The following is a 12,480-nucleotide window of genomic DNA, read 5'->3' on the forward strand; positions in this document are numbered from 1 at the left end:
ACAACTTCAGATTTTCAACTCTAGTTATTTCTAACACATATAATACTGCAATTGGGCCTCAGACTAGGGCAGCCACAGAGACAAAAGATGTGAATTTCTTTTTTGTTTCCTTTCTTAATTTTATCTTACTTTTTATATTTTCTTGGACCTAAAATTCTAAACAATTTTACTCCATATAAGTTTTGCCTTTAACCATATTTGACTGAAATATCTTTTTATTTATAAAGCATTCAGCTCTTTCATAATATATAGTAACAAAATATGTGTATTCTGACAAGTGCTGGTGCCATCTCAAAATTGAATTCAAGATCCACCTAAATAAAGCATGAAGAAGAAGAAAACATCACACACACGTGTGTGTGTGTGTATATGTATGTACTGATATAGTTTGTTAGTGTAAATTGATCCTCATTTAAATCTACAATGAGTCATGACTTGAAACACATGACATTTTGTAAATGGTTAAAATATTTTTTACATTCCAACATGTAAGCTGCAGCAAAGACCTATTCTCATTTTCTCCTAGTCCTTTTAAGGAGATTAGAAAAAATGACTATTTGAAATACTAAAGTAATTGAACATTTTTTTTACCTTTAATGTTACTATGACAGCTTCTGGATATACCAAACCAACCATGTGATAGGATTTTCTGTACATTCTGAAAAAGAAAAATAAGTGTATATGTAAAAATCAGTTACTCAAAGTTTTCAGCTATTTCTTAAGAACAAAGAAAAAATTACCTTTGATTTGTTTACCTTGTATCATGTTACAGTCTCCCTTTGTGGCAGCAATGATAACTATTGTCACCGCTTATTAAGTATCTACAATGTGACAGATGCAAATAGTACATTTGCATCACAACCACAAAGTCAGTGTGATTTTAGATTCTATGTGAAGAGGTCTTTCCCTAAACGTCATCTTATTAAAAACAGAGACTGTCCTTTGCACAGGCAGCAACAACACCTTTTAGCATGCCACCACATGCATGACAGCACAGTAGTCTTGTTTTGTGTCTATTTGTGTTCCAAAATTTTCAGTCTGGCAGCTGAATGTCATGGAAATGTTTCCTTGATAGGTTTTTTTTCCCACAAAGTAAAAATTATAGGAGGGAATATGCACTATCATCAGAAATTACAGAGCCTTTTTTTTTAAGTTAAAAATATTGGAGGCAAACATATTGACAAAAATTGCTTAAGTTTGTTCAAATTGTCATTTAATATTATTTAATAAAGATTATCCAGAAAGAACAGGGTGTTTCTATTTTTATAATAGTATCAATAACAAAAATATTTTTTATTAATCAGTAATTTGTTGGAGTTTTCCAGTTTCCAATGGACAACCAAGATGACTTAAACCAAATATAAGAAACTCCTCCATTGATTCATGCAAAAATAGAATCAACATGATACCCTAATGGGTAGAAATAGCAATAGGTCTCTAATCAGGACTGAAAGAAACATGGCTCCTCCACAAAGTCCTGTGAAGAAAGAATTTAACTGATTATTAATCATGTCCCTTAATTTTTATATTGTTAGTCCACAAGCAAGCTACATTCCTAGACTATACTGCAGTAAACTCTCTTCCCAAGAGGCCTGGACAAAACCATAATTTAATGATTATATCTTTAATTTATATTGGGGGTCAATATAAGAAATATAAGAACATAAAAAAATATTCTGCATCTTTTATAAAACCACTATGGGAAATACTAACCTTTTGATTCAATGTACCTTATATTAAAAATCCTTAAGATATTACTCAGTTTCTATGTAAAAGCTATCATTTTTTTCAAGATAATAAAAGCCAAGTAATTCTTCATGTTTTCCTTTTTAATCTTCACTTCTTGGAAGCTCAGAATTAAAATATTGTATTTACTTACATAGAGACTAGACTTCCTTGATAAAGTATCTTCCCATTTTATTACAGAGACCTTGTTACTTTATTTCCATGTTCACATTTTATGTTTATCTTAAATGATGTTAAATAATTTTTAGGTGTGGCAATCAGTTATCATAAAAATGTATCCTTATCCTCTATCTCAATTGGAAGATTTCTTATAAGAAAAATACCTGTGTTAATTACTCCACTGAGATAGGTATAATTATTCTAATAATGCAGGGCAAGGAAACTATTTAATCACACTACAAAAGGCCCAGAAAATAATTGCTGTCAGTAATGATATTTAGTTCCTTTTTTTTTTTTTTAGGAAACAAATAGTCTTTTCTATCTATTTTTTGAATCATTACTAAAAAATGGAAGTATGGGGGAAATGGAAGGATGATGGGCAAGGAAATAAAAAGGTCAGGAGGGGCTTCCCTGGTGGCGCAGTGGTTGAGAGTCCGCCTGCCAATGCAGGGAATACGGGTTCATGCCCCGGTCCGGGAAGATCCCACATGCCGCGGAGCGGCTGGGCCCGTGAGCCATGGCCACTGAGCCTGCGCGTCTGGAGCCTGTGCTCCACAACAGGATAGGCCACAACAGTGAGAGGCCCACGTACTTCAAAAAAAAAAGAAGAAGAAAGAAAAAAAGGAACCTTAAAAATTAAGTAACTAAATCAGTGTGACTTCATGGCACAAAAGGCAGTATGATGGAGCAAAGAGCACACATGCTTTGGATCACAGGTTAGCCAATCACTAGTGTGACCTCTGGAAAGCTATTTAATGTCAGTCATCTGTAAAATGAGGATAATTACATGCTTTTTATGAAGAGTAAATGATATAAAGGACTAGCATAATATTATAAGTACTTGATACAAGAAAGCCGTTATCAGTGTTACTGTTCTCATCAATACCATTGGCTCCAATTCTGATGTTCTTCAAGGCTCTTTGGACTCAGTGAGAACTTTGATGTTTCTTAGACTTGGAGCAGTTCGAGAAATGAATATCCCTGTATATTCTCATTATATGGAATGTAAAGAAAGACAAGGAAGAAGATTACTCATCCAAGGAGAAGGAGAAACTTCTCCATTATCATTTTCTAACCCTATAATTGGGAATAGCATATTAGGATGAAAACTTAGAAATAGAAAATTAGGATGGAAGATTAGGAGTACTCATTCTGGAATCAAATGAATGTGGGAGAAACCTTAATATAGTGGCCTCACACTTGAATAAATAGTCACTATATTACAAGTTGCTGAAAAAGAATAATGGATTTCCTGTTCTCCTACAGGTGGTTAAAGTCCAGCTGGAAATACGGTAGATTATTTTTGGAAGGTTTTTACTACAGTTACAAAATATAATTCAAAAACTTAAAAAAACCCTCTATCTTATGCCAGACACAGTTCTAAGCAAGAGACTATTCAGTGAAGAACAAGAAAAATATAAGTGCTGCTTTCATGAGGTTAATTCAGTGGCAAAGAGGGACAACAAATAAGAAATAATATATGATTAAAAACAGCACTAAATGCTATGAGGTAAACCACTGGTTGGGATAGAGAAAGTGATGAACAGTATACAGAGTAACCAGGAAAGGCCTCTGGAAAGATAGAAAGGGCTAGCCAGAGTGAAGGGTGGGGAAAATCATTTCTGATAGAGGGAAAATCAGGATTACTGGTCCCAAGGGAAGCAAGAGTTTAGGGATATTCATGGAGTTGAAATCACACTAGTATAGATATTCAGGTAAGGGTGAAGTAGCATTAGATGAGTCTAGAAGGTAAGGGGGCCTAGTCATGCAAAGCCATGATACAGAAGTTGCCTTTAATACCAAGTGTAATGGTATATCAAGTGAAATGGTAAAAACAATCAGATGGTTTTAAGCTTAAGAATGACAGGAACTAATATTTTAAAAATCACTACAGAATGACTTGTTTGGAGAGGGCAAGTGAGGAAGAGGGGAGCCTAGTTGAAAGCTATTGTCATATTTCTGATGGCAGGTGACAAAGGCTTAGTTTGGGGTTGCAGGAGTGGAGTTGACAAAGTGAGTAGGCTCAGGATACACCAGGGTAAGCAAATTGCCTGGACTTGCTGAGGTATTAATTCTTGGGAGGGGCTGCTTGAGAGAAGACTCAAAAAGACTTTCTAAGTTTCAAGATTGAAGATGATTGTTTTTGAAAATTCAAGATAAACATATCTCACTCTGTTTACACACTTACTAATGGGGATTCAAAAGTAATTTAAAAATTTCATTTCCATGTGTTTTTAGCACATTGATTTCTTCAAGACTGCTTGCTAATTTAGTTACCTTAAGTACGTTTTGATATTTCTGTGTAGCATATAAAAAAACTGAAAGTTTAACGTGTCAATATATTTCACAGAATTTGTCTTGATTTTTCTATTTAATGGGAATGGAAATTTAGTTGGTTTACTTTTATAATTTACATTTCTTTTCAGTTTGCCAAGTTCTGCAATATTTTCTTAAAAAAAAAGACAAAATATACATTCTTTCATTAAAGCAAACATGCGCTCTTTTTTCTCTGACTCTCTCACTGACTTTCTGAACTATGATTTAGATGTTTTCGAATTGATATTAAGGAAAATCAATAATGTCATACACTTGCCTAAGTTGTTTTAAAAAATAAGAACATAATTACAAAAATTATTTCTCTCCAGCCCCCTCTACCTCTCTGTTTCAGATTTCTGGTCCCACCTGGCAGAGCTGGGAGCAGTTAATGCACTAGGGGTGGGGGGGTTGTCATCTCACCTAACTCGTCATAATTATTATGCTCATAATGCTTATTATGAGGGTTCTTTTATCAAAGCCAACTAGATATAGTCAAGAAATAGTCAAAATAATTTGAATAATCACTGAGTGGTTGTTATTTTGGGTAATATAGTCATAAACCAAGATCCTAGATGCTTCATGTCTTATGGTTATCATACATCTTTAAATCACTTCGAATACTTCTTGCAATGCATTGTCGTTTAGATTTTTAGAAACCCAAGAGTGCTTCTCATTGTTTTGTTAGCAGAAGAAAATGAAAGTTTATAAAGTTCATTAGAGGCAATGACTAGAGATGTCTGAAGATAAAAAATGATGTGGTCTCCCTTAAATTTAATTTTAGATACATTGATAAAAAATTTCTCTGTTCCTTGATTTTATTTGTTTCAAAAATGTTAAAATAACTTTTTATGTATAATTTAATGTAATGTAATTGTTTTTTAATCCAAGGGATTTCTAAGCACTAGTTTTCAACATTGTCAGATATAAGATGTTATTTCAAGTCTTTTTGTAGTTTTAGTTCTGAAACAGCTTGTTCCCAGAAAGAAAAATAAGCTGTGCTCTTAAAGGCTAAAGAATGTAAAATTGGGTCATATTAACATGTATTTCACTTTAGAAACTCTGGTGTTTCTAGGGGCCAGCAAGTGACAGAAATGCTTCAGTGACAGAAAGATTGAAAAGCTCTTCAAGGAAAGTGGACATGAGAGAGCTTTCTTCCACAATGGTAAGAGAATGGTCTTTTCTCTTTAGTGCCAAGAAAAGGCCTGCTTGATTTTGGTATGTAGTATAGAACTTACTTTATTGGGTGTTACATTGTATTTGGGTAAAATTAGGTGTAAAGCATATAAATGTGTTATTAGGTGTAAAGCATATAAATGTGTTTATAAATGTATTACAAACAGTTATTCACAAAAGTTCATTTGAGGAGAACGGTCATTCAACAGTCTTTGCTTTTAGTTTTTATGTCAATTTAAAAATAAATGAAAATAATAAATCCAGAACAAGATATTTTTGTTATAGGTAAATTCATCATAAAGTCCTAAATCTGTTCATTCCAGTTATACTTATGATTACAGTTTTCCTCAATAAATAAAATACAGGACTCTCATAACTTTGACATAGTAAGTATATTTGCTGCCTTTTAAATTTTGTCTTGAGATACCAACAACTTCACTTACCTTTCCACAAAAATTCCAGCTTGAACAGCATGCACAATGCTCCGAAATCTTGGTTTTTCCTCAGATTTCTTTTTCATCATCCCCATTTTCCGTGTAAAGGTAGAAGCCAACCAGTCCCGGACTTCCGATGGGACCGAATCCGACTGAATGTCACTGAGCTCATCATCAGTATCCAGCAGTCTTCTACAAAAATTTATAGTGGTTAAACTTTAGGAAAAAGTGAAGAAAAACTAATAACAAAACAAGCATGGCAATAGGATTTAAAGTATAGCAAGTCACTCTCTGGTCATCTTTTAATATGAACTGTCCTAAAAAATGATTGGGTTTGGGGCTTCCCTGGTGGAGCAGTGGTTGAGAGTCCGCCTGCCGATGCAGGGGACACAGGTTCGTGCCCCGGTCTGGGAAGATCCCACATGCCGCGGAGCGGCTGGGCCCGTGAGCCATGGCCGCTGAACCTGTGCATCCGGAGCCTGTGCTCCACAACGGGAGGGGCCACGGCAGTGAGAGGCCCGCGTACCGCAAAAAAAAAAAAAAAAAAAAAAGATTGGGTTAACATTTTGAAATCTCTGAATTTCTCAAATTGGTCATCTTCTGAGGGCAAACACTAATGGACTTGAACATTTGAGCATTCCCAAACATTTAAGTACAATGATATCAGTCTGGAGATATCGACTGTATTAATATTTTTATAATATATTAATATATAATAATATATTATTCCAATAATGAATGAAACTAATATAAGATAGAGAAGAGAGTTCGTAAACAGAGGTCTATTAAAGGAAGCAATTGGAGTGGAAAGAAAAAGGGGAGTCGAAGCTATAAAAGTTGTCTTATATTTAACAAGCTTGTGTATATTGAGTACAGAAAGTACATGCTATTTGAATAAGGCCTTGGAGTTTACAGGAGTCATTCACATGTGTTATTTTATTTGATGGGTATCCCTAAATTTTAGGAAAATAATAACTTGAAAAAGAAAGATGAAAACAAGTGGATTATTTTTAAAGCTAATTTTAGGTGATTTAGCCAGTGTCAGGTGGAAAAGTTAAAGCAAATGATGTCTTGAGGGTGGAGATCTGATGGGCTTAGAACTGTCGGCTGAGGAAATCAGCTGCGTAAGGAGGAAGTGACCAGGAGCTGAAAGCACTGCCCTGCCACTCTCCAGTATAAGCTCCAGGTAGATGATGTGGACAGGACTGACCAGTAACAATAGCTGCATTAAGGCTGGTCAGCTCCAGTGATCCAGAACTTCCTAAAGGTCTGAACTGGAAAGATAGTGTGAAAGCCTCCCCACAAAATACAAAAGGGACTTTACAGAGCAATTGAGCTTTGCCTTCGGGAAGAATACAGGTCAGCTCTGCCCTTTGCCTGACTAGGTTTTTTCCTTGTTGGTGTACCAATTTAATAACTCAGAGCTATTTTTGGTGCACTTTAGCTTTGACCTTTGGGTTCCATTCGTGCTAGTAAATTTCTTTGCACAGAGTGAGGCCTAAGGATTATGAGCCAATGGAAGGAAGGTAGCCAGAGATGACAGCGAGTGCTACAGCCTTCATAACAAGTCACACATCATCTCCAGAGAGCAAAAACTACCAAAAAGAGACTCAAAAGATAATATGACTTCCTCTATATGCTACTGTTTATAAGCATATTAATGTCAGTCATTTGCCGATATTTATTTTTCATAGTATTAAATAAGTGTGAATGCATTTATGAAATGCCTTATGAAAAAATATACACAACTTAAGTGCTGGAGTTATAAAATTATATGTATACATATGAAGATAAAAAAGACATAGTTGGAAGTTAATATTGAAGCTGGGACGAAGTGAGAGAGTAGCATTGACATATATATACATATATATACAACCAAATGTAAAATGATGGCTAGTGGGAAGCTGTTGCATAGCACAGGGAGATCAGCTCAGTGATTTGTGTCCAACTAGAGGGGCAGGATAGGGAGGGTGGGAGGGAGAAGCAAGAGGGAGGGGATATGCGGATATATGAATACATATAGCTGATTCACTTTGCTTGTTGTACAGCAGAAACTAACACAGCATTGCAAAGCAATTATACTCCAATAAAGATATCAAAAAATATTGATTAATACTTACCCTAAATCATATTTAATTCTCATTTGGCTCTTACGTTTGGATGACTTTAGTTTATACTTAACACATGGACATCGTAATTCAAAGCAAAATACTTTTTTTCTCCTTTTGACCATTTAAAATTAGATTCCTTAGCCAATTACAGCAAGTCACTACAGTACATGGTTTGAAAATTTCAGGGCTTATGCCATTTCTATTATTCCTTATGCAGTGATCAAATAAAACCACAGAGCAGGACAGATGGAATGGGAATCATTGTACTGTAATCCTGTGATGTCACCATGCTCCAGGAATTCTACTGCTGTCTTGTTTTATTAGCTACTCTAAGTAGAATGACAGACACATAGTAATGGTTGCCAATTGCTCCTTTGCAAATCTGATGTGGATGACTTTAGGGCTATATGTCCTAAAATCATAAATTATCCTTGACAGATCATCAAATATGACAAAATCAGCATATGGAAATGAGAGTTCATATAGGGATGTGGTACCCAGGAGTCTGGCAATCCCTTAGTCATGATGCATGATGTCATTTATTGAAAATGAAATAAGATATAGTTTCAGGGAAAAAAGAGTGATGTAGATTAATTAATGAATATAGAAATAAAGGAGGAGAGTACATAGAGAAAAGCATGAAATATTCTATTATATAACTAAAAAAGGAAATCTTGAAAAAGCAAAAAATACCTCTGTGATGGTTAATTTTATATGTTCACATGGCTAGGTTATGAGGCTTAGTTGTCTGATCAAACACCTGTCTAGATGTTGCTGTGAAGGTATATTTTAGACGTAATTAACATTTAAATCAATAGACTGAGTACAGCAGACTACCCTCCATAATGTGAGTGGGCCTGATCCAATCAATTAAAGGCCTTAAGTGGTAAGGCGGAGCTCCCCCAAAGAAGGAATCCTGCCTCCAGACTACTTTCAGACTCAAGATTGCAACATTTACTGCTGTCAGAATTTCCAGCCAGTGTCAGCCTCTTTTAAAGTATAAGTCAGACCATGTCAATGCCTAATTCATACAGTCCTATGTAGCTCACCACAAGCTATGTCTCTACCTTTATCTTTTAACATTTTCCACCTTATTCATTTTGCTTCAGCAATGCCGGCCTCCTTGGTATACTCAAACCTGCCAAGCTTGCTTCTGCTCAGGGTCTTTGCACTTGCCATTCCCTCTGCTTAGAATCTCTTTTTCAAGATGTGTGGATCATTTCCTCACTGCATTTAGGTAGAAAGGGTTTCCTTGACCTCCCTACTCAAAGAGTAAACACTTTTATTCTCTTTATCCTTCTCTAGACTTCTTCTTAGCACTTACCACTGCTGATGTCACGCCATATGTTTATTAGTTTGTTCATTCATTTTATGATTTATCCACTAGACTGTAAAGACCTCGAGATCAGAGAGTCGGTCTGTTCTTGTGCACTGTTATATCACCAGCATGTGCAACAGTGCATGGCACAGATTGGGGGGATCAACATCTAGAAATATTTACACTAAACTTTTACAAGTGACTATCTTTGAGGAGTGGAGTGAGAATGGAGATGGTATAAGAAATTTTAGTCTTTTAGAGTCCCATATTGTTTGATTGATAAGAGCAGAAGCACCCTGGGAGTAGTTCACTATTGTCAATCATCTCTTCATTGCCTTTAGGTTAATATGCCCTTGAACAATCTCTTTACAGTTTTTGAGGCAAATTACAGGGAAATGTATATTTGACATGGAAAAGATATTAGACATTTTTCTGGATTAAAGACTTAAATGTAAGACTGGATACTATAAAACTCCTAGAGGAAAACACAGGCAGAACACTTTTTGACATAAATTACAGCAATATCTTTTTGTCTCCATCTCCTAGAGTATGGAAATAAGAACACACACAAACAAATGGGACCTAATTAAACTTAAAAGTTTTGCACAGCAAAGGAAACCATAAACAAAACAAAAAGACAACCTACAGAATGGGAGAAAATATTTGCAAATGATGTGACTGACAAGGGATTAATCTCCAAGATATACAAACAGCATATACAGCTCAATAAAAAGCAAAAAAAACAAAACAATCCAATCAAAAACTGGGCAGAAGATCTAAATAGACATTTCCCCAAAGAAGGCATACAGATGGCCAAAAGGCACATGAAAAGATGCTCAACATTACTAATTATTAGAGAAATGCAAATCAAAACTACAGTGAGGTATCAGCTCACATCGGTCAGAATGGCCACCATCAAAAAGTCTGCAAATTATAAATGCTGGAGAAGGTGTGGAGAAAAAGGAACCCTCCTACACTGTTGGTGGGAATGTAAATTGATGCAGCCACTATTCAGAACAGTATGGAGGTTTTTAAAAAAAACTAAAAATAGAGCTACCGTATGATCCTGCAATCCCACTCTAGGGCATATATCTGGAGAAAACTGTAATTTGAAAAGATACCTACACCCCAATGTTCATTACAGCACTGTTTACAACAGCCAAGACATGGAAACAACCTAAGTGTCCATCAACAGATGAATGGATAAAAAAGATGTGGTATATTTATACAACGGAATATTACTCAGCTATATAAAAGAACCTATAGGGAAAAGAATCTGAAAAAAAAGAATATATGTATGTATTACTGAATCACTTTGCTGTACACCTGATACTAAAACAACATTGTGTATCAACTATACTTCAATAAAAAAATGTAAAAAAAGAAAAGATATTAAACATTTCTAATAGTATTTTGAATTAATGGCCCAGGAAAGAAACATTTTAAAAATTGTATGCACTGTTTACATGCCTTCAGCCAAGGACCTCAGTATCTCTGTTAAGTATCAGTTATCAGAACTAACTCTTTTAGGCTCACCTATCAAGTAGAGTATGGTAAGAAATTCCTAATAAAGACACAAATAATTTGTATCAAGCTATTTAAGATAATTTTTCAAGTTTGGATAGAAGAAAGTTGAAAGGCAGGTAGATAAAACTTAAATTTAAATGAATTTAAAAAATAATCCGACACACCTAATGGCACATATTTCTCCTCTCTCTCCCTTATTTATTTTCCCTTTCCCTGGCACCTGCCCTGTATACTGTTTCTTCTTCTGAGCACCACAAGGAGCTCTTCAGATTTCATTTGACCATGCTAGATAGGGCAGGAATGAAAACTATAGTATAATATCAAATAGTAATCCTGGGCTCTTGTTAGAGAATTATCAGAAGCAATTTTTCTATACATTTATCTAAGATGTGAAGATAAGATTATATAAGATTATGTCACATGTAAAACATGTGACTACATTCTGCCTTCATTTCATTTTTGACATAAATTTGTGCAAGTAGCTTGATAAAATGAGATCTCAAATACTATAATGAATCTTACTTCCAAAACATCCAACAGCTCAGTTGCTCTTCATCCTAGGGTTGGATGGCAGGGTGAGCAGAATTGCTTACTCCATGAGGGCTCTTAAAAATGAAGACTTTGTGTTTAAGAAACTTACAACATGAAAAAAAATCATTGGTACATTTTCCTTAGGAATTCTTAAAATGCACTATACAGAAAAGAACGATAGGAGTATATGTGTAAAATGTTAACACTATGGACCTCTGAAAAATGCTTGAACTGGTGTTTGATGCAACTTTTTTTTTAGTCCCAACCGAGTCAATAAAGCAGAAAGTAAGGGGTCCCTAAACATAAGCTGTGGGTCGATGGGGGGTCGGCAAGCTGTGAAAACTGGCCCTGCATCCAATCAGCGCTGTACTGATCTTTGGGAACTATTTATACTCCAAATTTTCTCTTGAAATCAGATGACACAACTCCCAAAGGGCTTATATTTTGAACTAGAAAGTTTGTAGGAAAAGGGAATAAAGAAAGAGGCGGCCACGGAAGGAGAGGTCATGGGATTTTGACTCTTACAGTGATATCAGTGAGAATATTTCTGTCCACAGTAGACTCTTGGAAAATGGTTACACTCGTGTACCCACACAGTTATTTCCAGGCAATCGGTGCCCACATTTACACCTATTAAATACTAAAATTCATCTGCCGGATGCATAACTGCCGGAAACTGGCTTCTCAAGTTTGAAATTTTCTGCTTTATTATTCTTATAAAGGAACACACTTCAACAAGAAACTAACTCATTCAACTCTGCCTCTAATAACTGCTGGGCTCAGGGTAGGAGCACATTTCTCCGAAATACCACATTAAATATTTAAAAGTTATATATCAAGTGAACAAACATGATATTTGTTCTATCCTTCTACCTTTTAATGTTTCATAAAAGTCTGACAAGTTGTATTGGAATTGCGAATTCTCAGCTCTTTGTGTGACAGGGCTGGGCCAGTGGGCTATGGCTGGCTCTCTGCACCTGCCTGCCTCCTGCTCAGGCCGTCACTATATGAGCAGGTGGACGCCATGGCCCCAGTACAATCTCCATCAACCCATCCAGCCTTGAAAGCAGCTGCTTCTTGGCCACTCTTTAGGGGTGGAGGGGTGCACACCCCAACAGTGTCCTGGGCCTCCTCAGGAGGAAGGACCTAAGGAGGAGACCCATGA

General features: G+C 35.7%; 1 protein-coding gene across 2 annotated transcripts in view; it reads right to left on the reverse strand.

The window, feature by feature from the left end:
- Positions 1 to 12,480, reverse strand: part of PDE1A (phosphodiesterase 1A) — a gene marked incomplete at both ends in the record, with an annotated part of 341,142 nt that overhangs the window by 83,652 nt on the left and 245,010 nt on the right. For both annotated transcript variants that reach the window (XM_079710186.1, XM_079710187.1), the window contains 2 exons: positions 592 to 658; positions 5,838 to 6,020. In XM_079710186.1, the coding sequence (XP_079566312.1) occupies positions 592 to 658; positions 5,838 to 6,020 (250 nt within the window). The remainder of the gene's footprint in view (positions 1 to 591; positions 659 to 5,837; positions 6,021 to 12,480) is intronic.

Source organism: Hyperoodon ampullatus (assembly GCF_949752795.1).
Source record: "Hyperoodon ampullatus genome assembly, chromosome: 8".
Lineage (NCBI taxonomy): Eukaryota > Metazoa > Chordata > Mammalia > Artiodactyla > Ziphiidae > Hyperoodon > Hyperoodon ampullatus.